Below are 25,108 nucleotides of genomic sequence, written 5' to 3'. Positions count from 1 at the left end.
ACTACTGCCTTTGTATTATATTTTAAAATACCTAAAGTTTTATCATAATTGTTTGGTTGACGTTTATTACTTGCCTCCTAATCCATGTTCCATCCATGTCCGTTTCTGCCCTTCTACAAGGCACCATCCGACTACTTGTCCCCTGTTTACCTCCCCATGTGCTAGGACTCCTCCAGCGCCCGCCCCTCTCCATGCTACAGCCAATCACAGAGCTCGTTGTGCGCGAGGGAACTTCTTCTACAGCCAACCGCTGCTCGCTTTTTTAGCGCGTCATCTAAGCAAACATGGCGGCGCACATTACCAGAGCTGTGAAACGACTTGTCCCACAGTAAGTCAGTTTATCTCTTTTATTTCTGCTCCTTCTAACTGTGTTCTGTGTTTTGTGGAAAAACTCAACCGGCAATATCAAACGGCGCCATTTTTTATTGACAACTTTCCCTCCCTTTTTCTGTAGCGGCTGTCGGTCACATTTCACTTGTTTTATTTGTTTGTCTTGCTGGACAGAAGTCACAGTGTTTTTCTAAAGTCATATTCACTTGTCATTCGCCGTCATACGAGCCAAAATGACGAGGTTTAGATTTGTTTGTAGCTATTTGTTTGTTACGTCTTGAATGAGTTCAGAACTGGAGATTTGTGCATACAGCTTGTATTGACTACCTTTGCCTCTGAAGGTAAACACTGCTGTGTCCTTTGCTCTGTCATGAAGAGAAGATGATCAACGTTTTTGGTACCACAAACATAACGAAGTCAGGTAGTTGTAAGAGGGAAAGAAGTAGGCTACAAGCTAGCAGCATGGAGTTTGGCAGTAAAATGCAGTGAAACTATTAGCTTTCCAGTCTCTTGTTTGCTGTCTATCTTGCATGGTGCAGCTTTGATTGCTAACTTTACTGCTGTGCAGACAGTAACGGTTACAAAGTAACAATGTCGTTACAGCCAGACGGGAGGTAGCTTGTAATAACTCCTCTAGTGTCTTGTGGCTTAAGTTGAGGTAGGCTTGGTGTGAAATTTTAATATTCTGTTCTATTTCCATCTTGCTTTCTGTCCACTTTCATCATGATTTGTGTTTATAAGTGTCACATATTATTTACTAAGTTCTGGACAGCCTGCACTAAACAGGCCTCTGATAAGGTCAATGCACTTTAACTTAAAGCAACAGTTCAACACTTTAGGAAATACACCTACTTATTTTGCTTTATATGGAGCAGGCATTGAGAGATGTTGAGTTGCATTGCTTTATACTACTTTAAATGATGTTTTTATATTTATATACCCTCTCTGATTATAAAAGGATGAACAAAGGCAATAGTTATTATTCCAATAGTACCCTATACAAGATTTCAGCCATCCAAACCTATCAACATTATCTAACGTGAAGGTAATGGCAGGTCCAAAGTGAGTGTTTAGGCCTAGTTGATAAACGCATTCAATGATTATGAACACATGATGCAATTATGATAATGAACACTCTTGATATTTCTTACATGTGTGACTTACAGCAGAAGCCAAGATTAATCCACTTCAACAATCAAGTCCAACATAGGCCAATTACATGGGCTAAATGTGCAACACCCAATAAAGGTCAGTGCTGCACTTACATTATAGAGATTGGATCTGTTGGTGGTTCCACATTAGGAGAAATTCAATCTGATATCTGTATTCTGAACTATTTTGTGATTCAATTAATTGTTTCAGTCACATTTTCTACACTAAATTGGCTAATATGCAGATTTTTTTTGACGGGTATAACATTTTTAAGTTTAGTATGTTGGCATGGAAACGATAGCAATGTATGTACACTGAAATACGGTACAGCTTTCTGTTATGGGAATGTCATTAGGTTAAACAAATTTTGACGTGATAGTGGCACTATATTTAAAGGTAGAACTGTGATTATTTCGGTTAATCTACATGGTTTAAAATCCCTGTATTGGTGTCAAATATGGCACAACTGGTGCCTTAAATAGTTGAGATTGTTACTTAAAAGAAGATTGCCAAACTCTCTTATGGAAGACAAATTTATATTGCATCCTCATATGTAGGATCCTGTGTTTTTGGAGTCATATTATGGACTTAAACTCAGCACATCTGAGCTCTCTTGCTTTTATCTTGACCATTTATTGAAGTCAATTTTTTATTCCCCAATTTCATTGAGGTGCAGTAAGCACTGGAGTTATACTTTTAAGAGCACCAAGAGATACAAAGTCTCACACGTGTAGAAGTTTTGTGAGCATTTCTGCAAGATTATGCCATGAAATTCAGGCACAGATGTTCAAGAGTCAAAGTTACAGCGTGCTCTTCTACCGTTGTAGTTTATTGCAGTACAAATCTCATATAAGATATAAGGAGAAACTGCAAACTGTTTGAACTTACTTAAGGTGGTTGGTTTGTTATTCTAGTAATGTGTCTGTACTGGTCAACTGCATTGTGACATGTGGCTCTAATTCAAGGCACATGAATTTCCAGGGGCACAAAGCTGATGATGCTGCCAAATTAGAGTGTGAAGTGACTGTCACGCCACTCTGGTGTGTGTGTGTGTGTGTGTGTGTGTGTGTGGTGATAGCCTGAAATAACACATTTACTCATGCTCACTGATATGATCCCTGCTTTAAGTACTTATTGTTTTTTCTTGTAGTTTTTTATATACATTTGGAAAGTGATCGTTGGATATGTTTTATGATATATGATGTGCAGAATTGTGTACAGCATGAGCACATAAAAAGTCTAGTCTTCCTAATGAATCACATTAACGTATCTTGGCCTGTGTTTCTGGGAAGCAGCACCTACACGGTTAAATGCAGCGCTCTCAGATGGCTGGAACCAGGAGAGGAATGTGTGTGCTTGTTTTATGGACAGCCTAGAGCCCTCGCCCTGGCATTGGCGGCAGACTGCTCTTTGTCACAAACACCCTCGTGTCAAAGATGCAACAGCATCCTGGAGGAAGCATTGACTGCCGCTATGAAGTCGACAAGTGATGAAAGTAGCCTAGAGGTTGTCAATTAAGAGAGCCAAGGCCTGGACCTTATAAGTTAATGGGCAGTTTCCCCTCTCAGGGCCTGCTAGGGCTTTATAGCACAGCTTATAAAAACCCCAAGTGTAATGCACCCCTATAACGTTTTCAATTAAGAGAAAGGGCATAAAGCAGCGCAGACACTTGGCAGTCATGCTAGAATGTTTATAAAGTGGCATTTCGCATAAATTGGGAGGGGAATTTTCAATTGCCCCAGTTGTTTTAAAGCAGCAGCTACTGTGCAGAATTTTATTTTGATGGCACTTCCTGCTGACTGGAAGCATTACCGACTTCCTGGTGTCTTTCCATTACCAGCTCTTTTAGCTTGGTCATATGGACGCACAGCCTGAAGTTTAAAAGCCCCGTCTTCTCAGTTGCAAAAGAGATTAGAAACAAGACAAGACGGTATTTTCAAATCCTATACATTCTTAATATTAGCACACAGTGACATTATAAGTTAATTAGTAATTACAGAGTAAATTGGCTAATTTCCATTTAAAACTGTCCTATAATAAAAGGGATTTACAATGTAATGCAATTAAAGAAAATGAAATAAAACACAGCAGATTATTATTTGTAAGCGTAATTGAGTCGTACACCACATCCTCCTTGTTTGTAATGTTATTAAAAATAAGCGCTAATTCTAAATGCTGAAAAGAAAATCCCTTCAATCATCTGGCGTCTTCAGCTTGCCTCGGCTTCCGGTAGAAAAATAAATGAGTGTTGAATAAACACCAGTGTGTTGACACCTCATTTCCTCATTGATTGGTGGTGGAAGCTAGGCTGGAGGTGTGTGGCCATAATCCAATCAAGCAAGAAAACAACCAAGGGGACTGTGTAACCAAATTCTTAAGCTAGGGAGGGCAAGCAGGTTGGCCAAGAAACCTTAAACCCTTTGCTTGATGCCTTTCTTGGACGATTTAATGGTTCGTCTTAATCTGGACACATTCTTGGCCATTTCCACATGGTGCCAAAGCTTTCCTAAAATGTTATGTTTTTGCAAAACGAGCCAATCTTCTGGTATTGTGCCACAGTCAAGCAGAGGACAATTTTTTTGCCAAGCTGTATTAAAGTCCACTAGCATGATAGTGCTAAAAAACACTAAATCCACAGTGCCACATATTGCCTGTGGATGTATTCAACACTTTCTACAGAGGCATTTTTTTTACACTTTGCCTCTTTTGAGCCAGTAAATCAATAAATCGCTCTATTACCTGTTGTTGACCCAGCTAGTCTTGCCTTTGAAATGTGTTACAGAGCATTAAGTAACACATGTTGCTGTGTGAAAACAAAGCTCTGGCGGCCGGCTTGCGTGGCGACCAGCTGAGTAAACGTGCTTGAGGGAGCAGTGTGGGATGGCAGAGAAAAGAGGCCTACACTTGTCCAAGGCAGCGCCGACCAAGGTGGATCCATGCGGCCACCAGATGGATATGTTACCCCATAGAAGAGAAAAAAAAACAACCAAAACAAGTGTCTCTTCTGTAGCACTGAAGCCTTTGATCAGCAGCACATCTCTGGCTTCAGAGAGGGACTTCTTTGGACCCCAGAGCGCACATGGACTCGCATCTGTATAAACACGGCCGGGGGAGGAATGTGTGAACAATGCAACAAAAGAATTTTGTTCTGGAAACGTGGGGTGGATTTGGCTAACGAGTGGTTTGTGTGGTTTCGAGTTTGAGCGTGGTGGTCGGATCGAATGAGAAGCTGGAGAAATATTCAGTGTTTTTAATGATAACACGAGTGTGTTTTTGCTTTTTACAGATGTGAGGCGATACAGGTCCAGTGATGAAATGATGTTTTTTAAGTGAGGGGTGTCAAAAATATCTTGACAGGGCCGGGTGAAGCTCGGCGAAAATTGGTTTTAATCAAATGGAAATATATTCTGTGTCTTTAACACAATCTGCTACAAAAATTATTCTTGTTTTGGTCAACGTTTTTTTGTAAATTTTACACACAGACCTTCTTAAAGAGACCACCCCATTCCCCTTGATTGTCCCCACAAGTTGTAGCTTGTGTTGATCCATCTATTGAACTGTATTATAGCATTTACTGTAGGCATGATGACTAACAATTTCTAATAAAGAGCATGTTGGGCTGGTACAGTTTAGCCCATGTAGCATTAATTGGGTAGCAGTCAGAGTTGTGTGTGTGGGCAGGATATTGCTTCCAGACTCCGAGTCAGCTCGGCTGTCAAAAGGCCAAAGGGGTTGTTTTGGTTATTAAATAGACACAGATTTGGGATCAGTTTACACTTAAACCTGTAGGTTTACATTTACATAACTGTCATTAGATGTTTTTAAGTGAATTATTATGTGGGGAGTCTTTGTCTTGTCCTGTCCCCTTTTTTTCTGCCTCCATGAGGTTGTCTTCTCACGGCACTGAGGTTGGCCCTCTGCCACGGTGATGGTCGGGTAGTTCCAGGGCGATGAGGTGTAATTTACCCAGCATTTCCTGTCTGATCCACAGCACCCTAATGAGTAAGAGACCTGCTTTTATAGCAGAGTGTTTGTTAACAGGGCCCAGCAGGGAGGTTGTTTGTGTGTGTGTGTGTGTGTTCGCTGTACCATTCTACCTTACCATGTTTGTTTAAGCGCACATGCACCTATAGGTGGGACTTTGTGTAAGAGTACACAGGTCCATGCTGAGGCCGCATGGCTGCAGTTCTTGGTGTGACCCCTCGGTGTCAGTATTGACAGCGTGCTGCTTTGTGATGAGGACTTTGAGATCAGCTTGTGATGTCTGTTCCAGCACCAAGTGAAGTTTCATCTCATGAATTTCTCTCATTAAATAGTCCCATACCGTCCCCAAGTGATATCAAGGACACTTCATTTGGAATATCAGCAACTGTGTGTGCATAATAACGTTCTGCTGAGAGACATCTTGACTCCAGAAAACTAATGATAGAAGTAATTTGTGGCACTGAAGTATTAGTCAAACTCATGGCAAGACAGAAAATAATAATACTTTTATATGTAAAGCACTTTTCAATACAGGTGACAAAGTGTTTCACAAAAGACAATAAAAGCAGACAGTCAAATAAAATGTATGATAATAAAAAAAGACAATAAAATGAATTAAAATAACATCATAAAGTAACAGCTTTTGTGTAAAGGTAGGCCTATGTCTTAAGTACTGAGATGAAACAAGGGACTGACTCTGCATGTCTGATCTCCTCTTGCAGCTTGTTCCAAAGTCTGGGAGCTCTGACAGCAAAAAACACCTTTTGTTTTCAGCCTAGACCTGGGAGTGGTCAGCAAAGCACGACCAGAAGATCTCAGACTGCGTACTGGCTCACAGGGGGGATAAAAGGTCAGGAATATAGGGAGGGGCTAGCCCGTGTCTGGCCTGAAACGTGATTAAAAGAATCTTAAAATCAATCCTAAAATCAACAGGCAATTCTTGAAGTAGTTTCAGATTCAGATTCAGACAACTTTATTGATCCCAAGGAGGCAATTCATTCAAGCTCACAAACAACATCTACAAATACACAAACAACGTCCAAAATGTCAAGCACCAAAACAGTAGACCAGACAGACAGAGGTCGCTGAAGGACAGCAAATAAGTTAAGTTAGATAAAATATAATAAATAGCAATAAAATAGATTAAAAGAGAAAACATAGTAAATAATGTTCCATGTTTTGTCATGTAAAGGAACTGTTGTTAGAATGACTACCGTCTGAGTTTAACAACCTGACAGCGATGTAGTAGTATTGGTAAAATAAAGTAAAATGAACCTAAAGAACTCAAAGGGGGGTTGGGGAGTAATCTGATTTTGAGAGTCCCTCCAGAAAAAGGTCAAAGCGCAGAGTATCCTTGTCATCACTTACTGTATCAAACCACCTTTCTCTGCCGTACTTGTTGTGTGACTACCTGACTAAATTATGCTCTTTTATTTGTCAGAGTTTTTAATTTATTAATTACTGTTGGGATGTAGAGAGAAATTCAACTGAGAGAACATAAACTGCCTCTAAAAGCAATGCTATATTTGTAGGTATTTCAGGTAAACTTCCAAATGAAGAGCTCGAGACTAACGCCGTCCGGCCCCTATTTTTCCCTGATAATGTTACATTCGGAACAACAAATCCTTGTTAAAATAGACAGGAGGAGAGCTAGTAACGTTAGCTGTTAGCCTGTAGACAGCACAGTCCTGCTTGACTAAATAACAGAGCTAACAGGTATACAACGGAGGTTGCATTGAGTTACATTATGATGCGTTCAAGCTCTATTCAGTACAAATGGGGATTAGGCGAAGGTAACTTACAATCTTATTACGATGTGTTCAAATACAATCTTTAAAATGTAGTTTTTGGCGACAAACTTGAATAATATCCAGTTGATTGGAGGAGATCATTTTTACAGCATGAAATAATGCATTAATGCATTTTAGCGGTCCAATTTGCATATAAGGTTTAGAAAACGTACGCAACCGGGCTCTTGTTACACAAATAAGAAGGCTGAACTTCCCAATGTGAGAAGGATGTAAATGTTATGAACCCAAGATGACTTTGCGTGGGTGTCGGCGAGAGAATTGGATACTCCTGGATCAGGCCTGTGGACAAATATTGTTGTATCTTTGTACTACAGAGTACATTCTAGTTATTTTGAGACATCCCTGACATCTCTGGTCTCATCCTGTGCTTGCGTTACTTCTCCAGTGACTTCAGTCTTTAGCAGCTTCTGCACAGGACACAAACATCTCTCTGCGACCAGTCCACACCACACAACACAATGAAATGTGACTGCCTCTCTGAATATATAAACAAGATTTCTGATACATCAGGGCATGCAGAGAAGAGTTGGCTGCTTCCTTTTTGGTATTTTTCCCTATTTGGAACTGGCTTCAGAACTTCTCATCACATCATTGGCACAAGTTGCAGACAGGCGGCCTCCTGTTAGCGCTGTACTTCATTAGAACCAGGTTTCAGTGGTACCACACACATTCAAACAGCAGGGCCATCTCCCCGGCATCAAAGGAGGTTTTATACAAAGGCTTGTCTCTGTGTCTGTCTTCCCATCAGTGTCTGCTAATGATGCATGCCGCACACGTTTTTAACATTGACACCCTCCTCTCCCCATCACTCATTCGCACTCTCAATCTTTTGCTTCCATTTCTCCCTCTCTCTCTCGCTCTCTCCCTCAGCCGTCCGTGGTGTTTGTTTGGCTGCTGGGTTTTGTTTGTTTATTGTTTCCAGATGGCAGACGCAGACTTCATTTGTGTGGCTTTCAAGTTCCCAGAGAGCTTTTTACTGCCTTGGCTCAAGCGCTTATCCTGTTTCCTCTAGCCGGGGCTTTATGATGGGCCCTTTTATACGTAGCAACTGGAAACAACTGTCACTACCAGTCTGCGTCAGGGAGAGCGGGAGAAAGCCAGAGAAAGTGTCTCTTTTTTTTTGGTCTGAACATCTTCATAAGTGACAGAGGATGTTCCTTTTCTCGGGGCTTCATGGATTCAGAGAGATTGTGCTCACTTCTCCAAACTTCAGCTGCATCATCAGCTGAAGGGATGCGGTGTACAAAACTAAGTCTTTGTTGACATGATGCTTAGGCAGCGTGCTTGCAGTAGTGCTGAAGCTTGTAGTTTGTGTTTTTTTTTTTTCCAGCCTTGTCTGGGCATCATTAAGCGCTGTGACATCACTTATTTACAGGAACCCGGGAGGGCAAGTTGCCCAGTAAACGTGGGGGAGGACCAGTGCATGTCTTTACTCATCGGATGCGGTTTTTAAGACGGCGCAGTAATCAAAGCTCTCAGCTATATAAAACCCTCCCCTTCTCCTTAAGGAGGCCTTTTCTCCTGGCTGCTGCTGAATGAGTGATTACCCGGGCATTCCAACCTGCCTAATCCCATTTTTAGCAGTGATTTAACACAGAGGCAATGGCCAATGCACTCCATTCTATGACCTAACACAAAAACTAGCCACTGGAAGTAAATGTCGACCTGTTTGAGTTCATATTTTTGAGTAAATTGGGAGAGCAGACTCTTCTTTTGGGGGGATTTTGAGGCGATTTTGTGAGGGATTTCATGGAACCACGCCAAAGCCATGCTCCCATTCTTCATCTATGAAAGCTTGTGGTCTCTCTCATGACATCAGCTCTGACCACAGGATAATTATGCACTTGTTTGGGATCTCTCAGCAAAACAGATAGAGGTAGTAATAGTAATGCCGGGACTGGCAGCACAGTCATCACACTAACCCGCTTGTGACCCTGCACAAGGGGATCCGAGCTGAAGTGTGAGGGGATCTGACTTTAATGTCCACGTAATCAGTGGTGTTTGTGTTTTACCACCACTGAGCGCCTGGCTGGCCGGCTAATCTCATCAGGGTTTGGGCTCTGGTGCCGGGGTGAGGGAGAGGACAGCCTAGAATGACCCATATCTGCGTGCCAGGACGGCTACAGCACTCGTCGGGCTACACTGAGCAGTTCCATCAGAGTTTACTACGAGGCTCTCTGCCAGGGTGTTTACTACTGAACTGTCTGGCACAACAAGATAAAGTCTGGACTGATGTCCTCTAAGGACACAGCCACTCTCACTGAGGAACATCCGCTCCTTTTCTTCAAGCCAGAGTCTTTGCAACTGCGTGATGACATTTTTGGAGTGTTACTGGGCATAGACTGGGTTACATTATTCACAGGTTAATGGCTTATAGGTAATATAGAATTATTCTGTCCCCTTCATAAAGAAGCAGAAGAAGGAGTTATTGTTTCTTTTGGATACATTTGGTATAAAAGAGTTTCTCAAATTTCATTAGCCCTTTTAACACAAGCAACGCCAGCGCAAAGCCGCCCCAGTGTGTAGTTTCACATAGCGTTCCGGCGTTGCGGAAGCGAAACGTGCACGAGGTGTAAACAAACAGCGCGTACTTCACATAGCTACACACACACGCCATGTTCTGCCCTGCCGGCACCACCGCTTTCACTGACCCCCTTTCGCTTCTGTTGCTACCTCCGATGCCGGCTCAGAGGCGGAACGACTTCGCCCCAGCATTCCACGTTTTACATAGAAGACGAGACGTAACAGAGGTGTAATAATCTCGCCTTGTACTGGCAGCATATGAGGGGCTATTGATAAAGTATTGTCCTTGGTTGCTTAACATTACAAAGCCCGTTTAGAAAGCTGAAATTCTTCAGGTTGTATTTATTTTCTTTCACCTACAGCAGTCTATAAAACTTGTAGATTTCTAAGCGGTCAATACAGAGTACCAATCTGATTCAAGTCTAAAACGTAACAGCTGTATAACACTTACCATGTGTGTGTTTGATATGATCTCTATCGTTAGTCTGGTTCAGGTTAAACCTATAAAACATGAACATATAGGCTACCTAAAGACAACGAATGAAGTAGAACTTTGACAGTTATTACTGATAAACAACGTACGTAAAATTTGGTGTATATGACTCACTTTTAATACATTGTTTTTCATCTAAAAAGTGGGCTGCGTCCTGTATACAGGTGCGACCAATATACCTGTATAGAATGCAGTATTTTACCCAGACGATGGCGCTATCCGGTTGGGCAGTGGTGACATCACATCTCTGCATTAAACTGTTTCTGGGTCCAAGCCGCTACAACGTCTCCTATTTACAATATGCCGCAGTGCTGTTGTCCTCGCTGTTTTAAGCGAGGAAAACTAACTTGATTGTTGCTAATGCTTCGTCACAGACATGCACGTCACGATCGCCATTGCAGCCGCCACCCTCACAACAATTATTGTTACCGTAGGCCGCCTGCTACCGCTGGCTACAGCACAGGTAGCTAGCAGGATTACAAGGATTGCATGTTGTTCTTAATAAATAGCTATAGAAAACCATTCTCTTTCAGGGATACCCCCAAATACAGACTGCGACTTATATTCTGGATTTTACGATAAATAAATAAAGAAACCCATGAATAAATATTCTTTATGGATAGAAAGTAGTAAAGATTGTTATAAATGTAACACAGGACTATTCTAATGTCCCGTTAGCAGCTTGTATTAAAGGCTTGTTCGTGGTTCTCCTCTCCACAGTGAAATACCCACCGTAACCCACATTGTTGTTTCAGTGAACTGACACCATTGCACTCACTTGCTGCACCCATGGGAGGTCAGAAACCTGCTCAACCCTCTCCCTCAAACCTCTGCACACACACAGGAAAGGAATCAGCAGCTGGCTGTTTGATGGTCTAATTTGAACCAGTGGATATTTTTGAGCTCTTTAAATCCCCTGGTGTCTCCTGCCTGTGTATGTGGACACAGGGGCGTAATAAAGGAAGCTCTTTTATGCGAGGATTGGATAGTTTTTCCTATTTTGCTGTTCGGATGTATTCTAAATATTTAGTTTTCCATTTCACAGCGAGGCTCGTCATTGATATGGATGCCAGGAATGGCTGCGCCACCCTTCAGCGAGTGACCCATGAGCTGCAGATCACATTTACTGGTGTTTCATCCAACTCGCCGGGCTTCCAAGTAAAGCACCCAGCCTGTATCCACCGCAGTCACACTGCCATTTAGTATTTGTTTTCAGTCAGTGGTGAGGAGGAGCTTATTAAACATCACATCCAGTTTGCGCCGGCTTCATTGGCCTTTCATTTGCAAAAATAATGAATGCAGGATACTCAGACATCCATCTGGGAACACATGTTCAGATCAAACAAACCATTTGAAAGAGTTGAAACTCTCGCAGAGGCCTAATTATCACCTAATAGCTGATGTGGCAACAAACAAGTAATTATTATCTCTTTTGCTTCCATTAGCCAAACGCATGAATAGAGGCACCTCTGTGTGTTGTAATAAAGGGTTGTTGTTTGTGAAAATTGACCCTGGGAGATAAATGCTTGTAGATTTAATGTGGGTTTTAATTTAATCCTCCCTAACTTTCAAATTCGGGTCCAACTATTTCTGCGTTTCATCTGCTGCATTCAAGTGCACGTCCCCACGCGTGTAGAAATGTAATGGAGAAGCAGTTTTAAACGCAAAGGAAGCTTCTACTGTAAATTCCTTTATGTATTCAGCACACGCACACCTGGTTTTTTAAAACGTAGATGTGTCACCTCACGACTGGCTCATTTGTTTAGCCAACAGCCCGCTACCTAAGCTTATTAAATCAATAGATTAAAAGCATGCCTCGCTGTGATGTTAAAGGCAAGAATGCAGACATGCACACATAGACACACAAACACAAGCAGCATGGTAAGTTGGCTTATCTTTGATGTGTCCCGATTGACAAAGAGACTCCCTCCTATCAAAGGATTACAAATAAACTCCAAAGAAAAGACTGGTGCACAAAAGGTGGCCTATGTTCTTTCTGTTTGTTTGTTTGAAATGAAGTCTGTTTTGAATTTGTAGTTTGTGTTTCTGCTTTTGATCTGAACGTGCAACATCAAGCCTCGACGCTTTAAAGGGGGAACGCGTTTAAAGATGTCCTTCCACTTTAAGCCCGCAGCATTTCGGCCGTGAAGAAGTGGACTTTAAATGCACTGAATCAGACAGCGGTATCGGCCAGACCACAAGCAAATTGGCATGCCTTTTAGTCCCATCTTCGATGATGCGGTACTTCCTCAGGCTTTTGTCTCCAGTTTGGGCCACAGCTGTCAGGCTAGGTGCGATCCACGCTTCCCCTCCCAAAAACCTCAGGCCACGCGCCGCTGCACCCCAAACACTAAATAGGAGCATTAGACACACCATGTTAAGGGCTGCTGGTGTTTGAGCTGTGGCTGTGGGTGCGTGTCTTGTCCCATTGCAAGAGGCAAACACACACACACACGCAGCTGCACACCACTCCGCCAAAGTTGTCCTCTGCTCCGTATCCTTCTATAAGACAATGGATTTATTCTTTTGTGTAAAACATCCCATTGTCCTTTTGCTGACTCCTATTTTGTCCGTCTCCCGTTGACCCCTCTCTCTCTCTTTTAGTCTCCCCCGCCCAGCTACAGATCTGCACTGTGAAAATACCCACAAGGCCTTTCTACCCATATGTAGTGTTGCAGATTTTGATTATGCGCCACCGGCATCACACCTCAGCAGGGTATATCCAAACATGAAAATTAATTCACAGCTAAATGCTGCTATATGCAGTCTGAGAGGGAGAGGAGAAATCAAACACAGGTTTACACCAGTGAACAGACCCAGCATTAAGAAAGAGAGCCTAAAGGCAGGCAGAGAAGGCATTCATTAATGTGCAAAGCAAATGGAACAGTTACATCCCTCCTCTGCCCCTCCAAACAAGACACACATGCACACTCAAGCACACACACAAGCATTGGATGAAATGGTCATTCCAGGGCCCTTTTTGATTGCAGCGAACGGGCATAACAAATTTACCAAAATAAAATGGATGTAAAATATTCCTGGAGCTGCTTAAAAATCAGGTTAATGAAAAAAAGAAGAATAAAATCAGCATAATGAGCTCTAATTGTAAACAGGGCTGAACACTCACAGGAGCGCTTCATTGATCAGTCCGAAATGAGAAAGTTTGAGTCAAGCTGCCGGCCGTGTTTATAAAACAAACTTGTTACCTTAAAAGTTGGGGTTGTTTTCCACCGACTAACTAACCTCGACATATTCTCAAGTTCTCTTCTTTGTGCTTACCGAGGGGGAAAAAAACACCACTTCTCTGTTTGATACTATTAATCTGGCTGTACATATTAGCTGCAGCTTTAGCGTCCTTTTTTAGACTGTTATGAACTTTAGCATGAAAGTACTTGGGCATGACTTTGTCTCAGAGCAATGCAAATGGAATTGCCCCCTGATGGTTTGGAATGCACCCAGCTGGCCTTTAAAAGGTGATAATTGGAAAATACAGGATGAAGCCACAGTCAAAGTGGGGACCTTGTGTTAGACTGAGGTAGCCATAGCAAGGATGGAGGCGAGTGAGAACAGGAGAGAGGTAGGAAGAAAACACAGAAAGATAAAATTAACTGCATTTATTTTAAATGTATTTTTAATCTATGTTTACCTCTAATATGTCAGAAATCCAAACTGGAGTCACGATTCTGTTGGAATTGACACAAACGACAGAGTGTCATGATATACTGTTACAAATGGTCTTCGAACAGATTGTTAAAAAGGTAACTTCATCAATAAACTTTGAGCATAGTAGGGTCGTGTACACGCACAAATCTGGTAGTCCAATACGTATCACGATGCAGGGGTGACGATTAAATATATTGCGATATGTTGCGACACTATAAACGAGTCTGCTCGCTTGCTTACTCCTTCTTGTCTCAGTTTCGGATGATCCATAACAACTCGATAATATAACAAATTGTTACAGTATCATCAAACATAATTTCACAATACTTTGCCTAAGCGTATTTATATTCTAACACCCTAACAGACAGAAAGACAAAAAAGTATTTAGAGCATCGTATCCTGACTGTTTTACGTGAATTATAGCGTTATTTAAAAAAGTACTCCTGGGCAATATGACAATATATATATCTCGTTAAAACAATATTAAAATGTCTGCGTTTTTCTATATCGTCTTTATCGTGATGTCACAAAACCAGCGGCCGGACTGCTTTACGGTTATTTTACGTCATTTTGACTTCGCTTTACGTTCCAATCCTTGCACGTGGGAGTGAACCTGGAGCGAACCATAGAAGGGGGTGCTGTTTATTAACGTCGACATCAACATGCAGATAAGGACTCAGCCCAAGTGAAAACAGAAACTCAGGACTTTTTACTTGTCAAGTATTTAATTCACACAGGATTATCCAAAAATAGGCTTTAACATGTGGTTATTTCATAGAGACTAGTTATTTGTTAAATTACCAGAAAATATGATCGTGATATATCGTTACCGAGATATGAAAAATTCATAATAAAGTTGTATCTACATATATACATGGGCTGGGCGACATGGCCAAAATCCTATAATGTTAACTTTTTATTTTGAGCAGTTCTGCAAATGATGTTATTGGTTCAATCTGTATGATTGAAAACAATTGTTTATTGATATTATAATCTTGCAGATTTCAGTCCTTTTGTTGAAACCTGTGTTTTCTGGTGGTAATGGCCGTTTCTATTATAATACAGGTGTCAGAGATTCCTTCAAAATAGCCATGGATTGACCAATGAGTGCAGGAAACATGTTCTTCACACAAACGCGGAATCCATTGTCCATTTTTTCCCTTCATTACATAAAAATGTTGTCAAGAAATTGTATCAAACACCGGGTTTAATTTAATAAATGTCTTACAGATAACTTCAAGCAGCTGGTAGATGAAACGCTTTGATTAGAGGGAGCTACTGAGGGAAAGCTAAAAAGCACGTCCCCACTAATTTCTAAAACCTGACACAGCATTCCTTTTACTTCCCAGGAAGGAAGTGTAGTGGGAAGGTCGGGAGGCCTATTCAGGAGCTCTTCCCTTTACAAGCCAACATTCAAAGCATTTCTTCACTCCTCCTTGTGTTAGCCTAACCTAGTGTAAGCCTGTGCATCCGGTCTCCATTACTGTGATCTCTTCCGAGAGAATGTGACAGTGATAAGGCTCTTTTGAAGTCCAGCTTTACTGCCGGACCTCTAGAGAGGGACAAAGCCAGACGGCAGCGGCTGAACTGGGGAGGAAACCCAGGCAGCTATCTTTACTTTTCTTAAAGTTATACTTATAGTCATCATTTCTAGAGAACATTAGATATCATCTGAATATATTAACCATGTGATCCAGAATTGTTTGACTGTTTGCACATGGATAAGGATCCTAAGCGTTTTGAAAAGACCGTATTTTTTGTGGATCGATACCCATCATATTCCAAAACACTTCAGCCATTAGGCCGCGCTCCAGTCAAAACAGTCTGCAACATTTCAACCGGCATGCCCCGTGTCAGTCGGCAGACATTTCCAGCAACAATATGCCAACACCCATTCTGCAGTCCGCTCAGGAAACCTCTGTGTGGAATCTTCTTAATGACTTCCTGTACCTGATGCCTCCTATTGATATCTGGATTTCAACGTCAGACCAGCGTTACTGTACTCCTGACTTTTGACCTTGACGCTGCTGTTGTGTTCAGGGATCCTCATTGAGAATAATGTCAATGCCAAGACTCAGGTCAGCCCCGTACTGTATGAATGGTACAGGAGAGTGAACCTCTATCACGCTTTCGTAGGAGGTTGGCAAACACTGACCCTTTGACTGTCTGATGCGGATACACAAAGTACTCTTTAGGGTCCGCTGGAGGCTAGGCTAGGTCAGGCTTTCAACTAACTTATACCTATGTGCAGCAATATTAGCAGCCGAAAAAAACCTCCTTCTGAGTGGCCAATGCATTCTCATCCCAGGTCGTCAAAACCCACCCTTTGTTACCACGTCTCATTCAAACGCAAAAGGTAGCGTCTGTTTCCTTCTTGTCTTACATGTTTTCTTCTTATCTTACACTTATTCTAATTAATGTGAAACCATCTTTATTATGTTATGTTTCAGTAAAAATCTACATTGAAGTTCAAATATTGACCTGGGACTCCGACGTGAAAGTCCTGCGTTGTTTGACCCATCCATTGGTTTGCTACTCCAAGTAGACTTTAGCGGCCTTTGCAGTCTTTCTTCTGGTTAACCTAAGCTTTTTATATTTCCACAAACACTTTAACAATAAAGTTAGTTCAAAAACCAGTAGTCTCATTTAGCCGCTTTAAAGGTACATTGTGCTTCTGTATGAGATGCCGATGGCTCTGACAAAGCGTTCATTCGTTCACATTCTGTATCAACGTTGGACCATAGAATTAAATCCAATAAAATGACCCTTTTTTAGCTCCTGTAATCTCATTTTGGAGAGGGCAACATCGCTAACCTCTCTGATAATGTATGTCTAGTTCATTCATGAGAAAGTAAGCTTCTCTTCAGTGCTCTAATACTTCCTTAATTGCCAGGCTAGTTGTAAAAGGTGCACACATTGGTAGCATCAACACGTGATTTCAGTCTGTTCCTGGAATGCGTCGGTGCCAAACAAATTGAATCTAGTTTCCACGATCCGCCCAGTAAAGGAAGGAAGGGGCATGGGTTATCGCCCACACCCACCACCACCACTCCCTTAACGGAGGAATAGGCCATGGGTAGGGTCCCGCTCTTTGTCCCTGCCACTTTCCACATTGTGGTTTGCTCTGTGTTTGTGTTTCTGAATGTTTCATGTGCTGTCACACCATCATTAGGTTTACTACGTCAATAACATCCTCAGTTCATTATTAGACCCACGTACGAATAAGATGTCAGTTGGACTATCCAGGAGTTGAGTCTTGTTCTGTTTGAACATTGATAGCTTGCCTGAAGAACTTTCCAATACAATCCAATAGCGCTGATTAAATTGTTTCTGTAGTTGATAGTGTTTTGTACTCAATGCCATTATATTGATTTAAAAATCCAATGTCTTGTCAGGCTGTGTATTGGCAAGAAGCTGGCAATGCGATCCCGATCGAAGTATCACGAAACAGCAGTTATGATTCAATATTGATACATTTAATAAATTACAGTAAGAATGATTGACTATATTCTGGGTCAGGACATGTAACTTGACCCGGGTCTTTATCCCAGTGCAGTTACTTGAATGGCTGTTGTATTTGATTGCATTACATTGCGCAAGTATTGCTTTTGTTTTGTCCACCCCTGGCGGTAACAGCTTGGCTGGTTGGTTGGACTCCTCCTCCAGGAGGTCAGGGTCTTTATAAACCCCTCTCCTCCCACCCACAACACACTCCTCTCCTCGGCCACGTCCAAAGCCCTTTAGGTCCCCATGTGGAAACTGTTTCACACTGAGAACTCTCAGAGCAGTTCGACTGAAATTTTATTGACTTGGCATTTTGGCAAAAAAAATCAGAGGCTTCAACAAGAGGTGGGTGCTGAAGGAGTGTTTGTCCACTCCAACACGTTAGACTAGACTGCAACTAATTGTTATTTTTGATAAATCTGGCAATTCTTTAATCTTATAGTCTGTACAACGTAATAGAATTGTAGTAGTTAGGCCTAGGCCTAAATTGTTTTGTCCAACCAATAGTCCAAAACCAAAAGACTCTTCATTCAGTGTCATAAAAGACAAAGAAAATAAGCAAATCTTCACATTTAGAAGATGAAACTTGCTAATGTTTGACCTTGAATTGATTATGAAAGAGTTGTCTATTCATTTGTCTTTGAATCGACTTATCAATTAATCATTGCAGCTAAATTTTTGACCCACTGTTGGTCCAACAATCCTCTTTTTAATCCTAAAAAAGATTTTCCATCAACTTTTTATCAGCTACAAAAAAGAAAGTAATAAAGTCGACTGAATTATGTAACATAAAGTACATTTACATTCTCGAACAACAGTGGTCCTCTGGAACAACAAACAACATTAAATGAATGCAGCGTTTTTTGGGGCTCCTGCACTCTCACAGCGCTCACTGACTCATGAGGGGCTGTGTTGCGGTAAAAGCCAGTACAAGAATTCACTCCATGTGGGGGACAACACACGTAGCACACCAAGCTCCAACAGTTGGACAGTCCCAGCTTCCTGTTTGCATCGTAGCCTTTGCTGCAGGAAATGTGTTTAATTATCTGGTGGTGCAGGCCTGTTTTTTCCAGTGTATTTGATATAACAAAGCCAAAACAAAGGAGACATGGTAAGTTAATGAGTAACTGTTATTGTTCGGCCATTTTTGAAATAGAATGAGACTCACAAGAAGGGGGTAAGAAGTACATTTCCTGCCACCACCACAGTCATAGCTAAGGGTTAATGCAGAATGTGCAGGCATACCTCAAATCATGTAAGGTCCCATGGATCGACTAGAGGGGCTTTCAGCTTACAATCCTTTTTATGTGGGGTGCGGGGAGGGGCTGCGGGCTGCTATGGGGGGTTGTGGCCTATATAATACTTCCATGGTTTTGGCAGTCAGATTTTCAAGAAACTTCCTGGTGTGTCAGGATCAATCGGGCCTAAGCCAGTCTTAATTAAAGGCTTGGGGCTGGGCAGAAGTCGAGGGCAAAAGGCATCCCTGTTGGTTAAAAGAATGAAGCGTCTGTCATTACAACACTATAGGGAGCATCAGCTTTATTACTTAAAATTCCTCTTTTAAAAGTCTCGCCGATCAAGTGAATGCAAATGAAGGTTTAAATATACCTTTGTTTTCTCTAATAGATATATGGGGGAAGCAGCACCGTGGTACTAAAAAGTTAATTGTTTTGTGCTTGTTTATTTACAACAAAGAGCCGACAAAAGGAGAGTGTTCAAGATCAACAATTGCCTAAAACGTTGTTAAATTGTGAGTCAACTTAATCTCATTCTGCGATCTTTTGACAGATTTTTTCCCCCTGCAAAATCACTTCTTTCACACACAAAGGGGAACTGGACCTTTAAAGAAGAATAATGCACTCTTCTTATGCGTTCAGCTCTACTCGCAGTATTTTTATGTGCACCTGACTTAATTAAAAATGTTTCACTGACAAGAAGGATTTTGCAGCACACCACCTTGATAATTTAAGGCCCCGTCCTGCCATTGCTTGTTACCTGATGCAACTGTTTGAAAGTGTTTCAGTTTAAAAGTAACATCTACTATAAATTAATGAGTTTTTCTTAATGGTCTTTGCTGCTAAAACAGTTCTTTCACAAGTTTCAAACAGATGCAGTTATCTTTTCCAACCACTTGGGGGCACAGGCAACTTACAGGGAAGAGCTGAGGAGCTGCGAGCTGGAATGTAAATGTTGTGAGTGTGTGTTTGTGTGTGTGTTGGGGGGGTTCATTAATTAAATGGAATATGATCCAAAAGACTCTGCGCTCACTCGTGACACATCACGTCCCACAAGAGAGGAAATAAGACAAATGCCACAGATGTCCCCTTTTTCTCCGTCCCGTGTTTTTCTCCGCTCGGCGTTTCCCTCCAAATCCAAACGTCAGACAGACAGCGCCTTAGTATGTTTTGGTCTCCTGAGTGGATCTTTCCAGTACACCCATCTGTCGGACTTTTTTCCGAGGTCCGAGGAGGGGAACGGGGGCGTGTTTGTGTCTGGGCCCGGTGCGGGTGGATGGGTGGGGGCAGGAGATCAGACGCAGTACATATCACATCGAAGGCCAAATATCCTAATAGTCTGATGTACCATCTGATCTACTGTCCCAGTCACATCCGTATCCAAGCACAGCCCAGCCCAGATTGTCCCGTCTAGTGCAAGTTAAAAGAGCAGTTTTGTAGCTCGCACATGCAGCCATGGCCAATCTCTCTCTTCCTCTACATAAAAATCAACCAAACGCATCTGCTTTAACCTTTATCAACCCCACCTTCATCCTCATCCACCTTCTTTTTCATGATTATTTCTTCCTTTTGACACCTGTAGAGTCCAGCAGCCATCATCTGCTCGGCTTCACTCGAGGACTGCAACAGACAATAGTTTGGTAAGCGATTAATCTGCCTATTATTTATAGAATTTAATCGACCAATTAAGGCCATTAAAAGTTAGAAATTGTGAGGAATGCTTATCTCAATCCCCCTGAGCCCAACGTGACGGCTTCAACTAGCTTTTGTTGGTCAAACCAACAAAAAACAAAAACTTCTAATGTAGAAAATTACAAAAAAAGCAGCAAATTCTCCGATTCAAGAAGCTAGAACCAGCACATTTTTGCTTGAAAAATCAACAAATAATTCTGCTGCTGCTTAGTTTTCTTTCAATCAATGAATTTACTCTTTGATTAATTGTTGCACATCTACTTCACTTCAAATACTCGAGCTGATTTATGCAAAAGAAGGCTTCAAAATGTGCAAAAACATTTTGTTATATCCTGTCGATGCTCTCTCATGACGGTTGGATCAGCCGTTCTACTCTATAATTAACTGAATAAGTTTGTTTGACATCCAGGAGTGACATCATCTTTTATGTAAAGTGTTCCCACCTGGAACTAATACTGTTATTGCAAACATATCATGGAGGGTTATGTAACCGTGCTAGCTGAGATGGAAAGTGCAAGCAGCCACCTTGCCAGTCTTAATGCATTCAGGCTCCACGGTGTCAGATGGCCCCGGTGATCCAGGGGGCTCAAGATGGCAATGCTGTTTTACAGTCCGGATACGTGTGTCTGTGCAGGCCAGAATACGTGTGTGTGTGTGTGTGCTGCAGTGTTTGTTAGATTAGGCGCTGGTGTGTGTATCCATATGGCTCGATGGCGACATGTTTTAATCGATCTGGATCGGTGCCAAATATGTAACGGACATATTTGTGTGTGTGTGCATGTGCGTCGCTGTCTATACATTGAACCTTTCCCAACCTTGCGTGTGTTTAAATCCATATGACCTGTTGTTTGGTCATGTGATTTTATAGCGAGAAGATGTTCCCATTGGTTGCCTTGCCATTGGTTGAGCGGCTGCTTAAAAGTAAACACCAATCAATCCTCGCCGGCTCCCTGTCTCCCTGCCTCTCTTCCTCCCTCTGCTGCCATTACACACAGACGTCAGTGACATGAGTAGTGAAGAAAGCTCCCCACCTCTCCTCCGCCCTCCTTTCTCCCGTGCACTGTAATCCTGACACTAAAAAACCGCCCCTCAGAGAACAAGTGTCAGCCTCAGAATAGAGCGTGCAGTCAGCTCCCCCCCCTTCCTTTTCTCCCCCTCTGGTTAGCATGTAAGAGAGTGCTAATGTTGATGGAGGTGACAATTAACTATACAATGATCACAGAGATGGCGCTTGTACCGCCGCCTCTCAGCCTTGCAAAAGAGATAAGTGACTGATCTGAACACGGCTGGGACCGGGCGGATGGCAGATAAGCACATGAAGGGACGGTTACTTTTGGTGAACATTGTGTAAGCTTGCCCACCAGATGTTCTGCAAGCTTTCTGTGCTGCGTATTAGACTTGCTAATATCAGCGGTCTATTTTTAGTTCTTGTTTAAGCCTTGAAATCTTAATAAAGGCCTCATAAGGACTTGACCAATATGGACTAAAAAACTGCCATATTGCCAGTATCCATATTTATCGAGACGTGCTATAATTAGATAAAGCTGCCAGTTTGAGGGGTGCCCTTAAACCTATAAAACACTACATGAAGCGGTAAAAATTAATGTCTCTTTGATGATCTTAAAGGGCCAGTTTGCCGATTTTCAACCTCAGTCCTATCATGCTATTATGGGGAGCTAATGCCATTATGTTAGGGGAAAAAATGCTATTTCTCTCTGTGCCTTTGGAGGACGCTATCCGCTTCTCCAATGGGGCCGCCAGATTACGTAAAACGCATCATCTGGCGGAGGCCAGGGAGCTTGCTAAACACTTCCTCAATCTAGGACGCCCGCCTCCGATGTCATGTCTCGTTAAAAATCGTCACGACAATCCATCGGTATATTCCCATCGTATTTCCGATTCTGTACCGCTCTGAGCCGCTGCCTGCAGCGAAACAGTAGTATTTCACTCCAGCTCTTTCTTGGCCATTCCTTTCAGAGGAAGGGTGCACGCTGGGTGTTGTAGGAATGTAGAATGGGCGAAACCACAAGCTGTTTGTACAACTTTCTCCACAGCTGTGGCGCCAATTTCAAATATATTATTGCTTCTATCGATTACAGAGAACACCAGCTTTGACTGACAGTGAGCGAATCGGTCCTTTAAGCAGACACAGCTTTGTAGAGGGCTGCACGCTGAGCTGCTGCTAACATTAGCTTACTTTTTTTTTTTTTTTCTTTTTTCAATTCCTTCAGTGTCAGTCGCTCAAGGTTTAAAACTGGGAGCTGAATTATCTGTTGAGGTCTCCTCTTCAAAACAAATGGACCCGGTGTCTCTTTGATGGTTACGGAATGTCCGGTAAAAGGGCTGCTAGCCGAGCTGCCACTAGCGTCCATATGATTGACTTCATTTTTTGTCAACAATTTCTTCATCCCTGGAGGAAAATGGGAGTTAACTTTTACAAGCCCCTTATACACTACCAGTGCAAGGTGGGATTATTACGCCTCTGTTACGTCTTCAATGTAAAACGCAAGGAGGTGGAATGGTGGGTCAAAGACGTTCCGCCTCTGAGCCGGCATCGGAGGTAGTAGCAGAGTCGAAACGGCGTCTGTGTAAATGTTGGAGCCGGCAGGGCGGAACAGCACGTTTTGCTTCCGCACCGGCGGAGTACTTTTCTTCTTATAGAAGTACTTTTCTTATAGAAGAAAAGTACTTTCCTCACCTGCAGCTCAAAGCAATGCTTTGTAGTGGGAAGTGGGCGTGTACTTCGGCATGTACTTAACGTGCAAGCTTAAAATTGCTGCTGTAGGATTTGCTGTTTATTCCATCCATATTTAGTCAAATTGGATGAAGTTTGTTGTCAAGCCCCAGGCCTTAATTATCATATGAAGGCTGATGGTTACACATCATAAAAATACATTCAGTAAACCTTTGTGTAGGAGGCTGCCCTTTTTAAAAACATGTTGACTGCTTCCCTGAGAAAGGGGCTGAATTTCCATTCGAACCAACTAAGTAGGGAAATCCCACGAGTTTTGTTGGAAGAATAGGGGCTTGCCTTATTTGTGCCACACACTGGTAAGCACACACACACACACACACTCGCTGCTGCTGCTGCTGCTTCTGCTGCCGACTTCCTTGCCAGGCGCCCGTGGCTGACTCTGGAAAACAGGGGAAATGTTTTGGAGACACAACCCTGAGATATTGACCACCTCTCAGCCCCCACTGTCAGGTTGTGAAACGGCCCAAAGATATTTGCATGAAATAAATGAGAATCTCTCTCACGTCCAGCCCTGCCACGGCCAAAGGTTTACTGTCGCAGATGCATGCTCCATCTGGCCCTGCTCTCCTCATCTCCAGCCCTGTTAACTGCTCAGAAACACCGACATGGTTTCTCTTTGCTTTGGAAGATATTCGTTAGAGGACGCAAATTCTTATCTTTTTAACACTACTATCTTGTGTTAAGAGGAAAGATCATCAAAGCCATTAGGATAAAGAAGAGCTGTCAGGCTCTCTAATGTGACTTGTACATCTTTGTTTGTCCTGCCTGTATTTCTGGTAATGCAGGGTTGAAGGGGGTCAAGTGGTCCTCTATCCTAAGCAAACATGGACATGGTGACAGCCGCTGGGACAACAAACCTCCACGAGAACCAGGCCGTCCTGCCAAGATTCTCCCCGCCTCCTCCCTACCAGCACAACCCCTCCCTCACCCCTCAGCCCAGGGCTGTGATCCTGCATAGGCAGAATAATGAAGCCATATAAGCCTGTTATTTGCTGCTTTATGGCTTGTTTTATGAAGGTGAGCTGACAAGCAGCTCCCAGAATGGTTCCTGTCACTTTAACAGACAGCATTACCAAGAGAAAAGGAGCGCTGGGGAGGGAGGGCAGGGCAGGCTGGAGAATGAGCCGGGGCCTTTATGTTAGCCCTGCCAGGGCTTTGATGGGTAGAGGTCTGGCTGCAGGCTATCACTGGTACATTTTACGTCTTCCATCTTTTGTCACGGGGACATTATTGACGTTTGACCTATGTTCTTATTCCCACCTCCTCTTCACTAATCAATTACCACATCGATCCATTAATCAGACAGGGTGATGGCCAGTGAAAGGGCCCGTGGGTATGTGTGAAGAATTGTGGGATAGGCCTCAGGCTATCGTGGAGGAGGGCCTTCACCTGCGGAGTGCACTGTTCAGCATTTGGCTTTCAACAAGTAGTTACTTTAGAGGCCTCGGTGGGTTCTTTATTCAGAAGGAAAAGATTGTGTTTTCCCATGAAGTGCATGAAATTAAAATGCGTATTTTATTGAATACTGGTTAATCAATGTAGGCGACATTGAGCTGGTTTACTTAGAGAACGTCTTGAAGGTAGTCTGATACAATTTTTTTTATTTTACGACACCTACTTGGCTAATATGAGTGCGATTTGAAAAACATTTTTTAAGCGCTTTATAGTACTAAGCATATGTGGATGGAATATGATCACACTCATTGGCGGTAGCTAACGTAGCCTCCTGATGTCCTGTGTCCACCACAGAGGGCACATACAGCCTTCATTTAACATGAAACTTGTCTTAACTTCAAATAAAAAAATGCAACCCTTAAAATTAGTGGCGGGAAAACACAAATTGGTGACATTTTTTGAGCTCTGACTGACCTTACACTCGCCTCTAGCATTAGATTGTTGTTGTTTGCTATTGATGATAATTTACCTTATATCACTTTTTCAGAACAGTAGCCTACCCAGCAACAAA

General features: G+C 42.4%; 1 protein-coding gene across 1 annotated transcript in view; it reads left to right on the top strand.

The window, feature by feature from the left end:
* The first annotated feature begins 284 nt into the window (after window positions 1-284).
* Window positions 285-25,108, top strand: part of clybl (citrate lyase beta like) — a 61,276-nt gene continuing 36,452 nt past the window's right edge. Inside the window, exon 1 of the mRNA XM_069663421.1 lies at window positions 285-328. Coding sequence (XP_069519522.1) covers window positions 285-328 — 44 coding nt within the window. The remainder of the gene's footprint in view (window positions 329-25,108) is intronic.

Source organism: Semicossyphus pulcher, unplaced genomic scaffold (assembly GCF_022749685.1).
Source record: "Semicossyphus pulcher isolate SPU_LCO1_2020_fin unplaced genomic scaffold, fSemPul1.0.p SCAF_15, whole genome shotgun sequence".
NCBI classification, from domain to species: Eukaryota; Metazoa; Chordata; class Actinopteri; order Labriformes; family Labridae; genus Semicossyphus; species Semicossyphus pulcher.
This window is presented reverse-complemented; position numbering and strand designations above follow the sequence as displayed.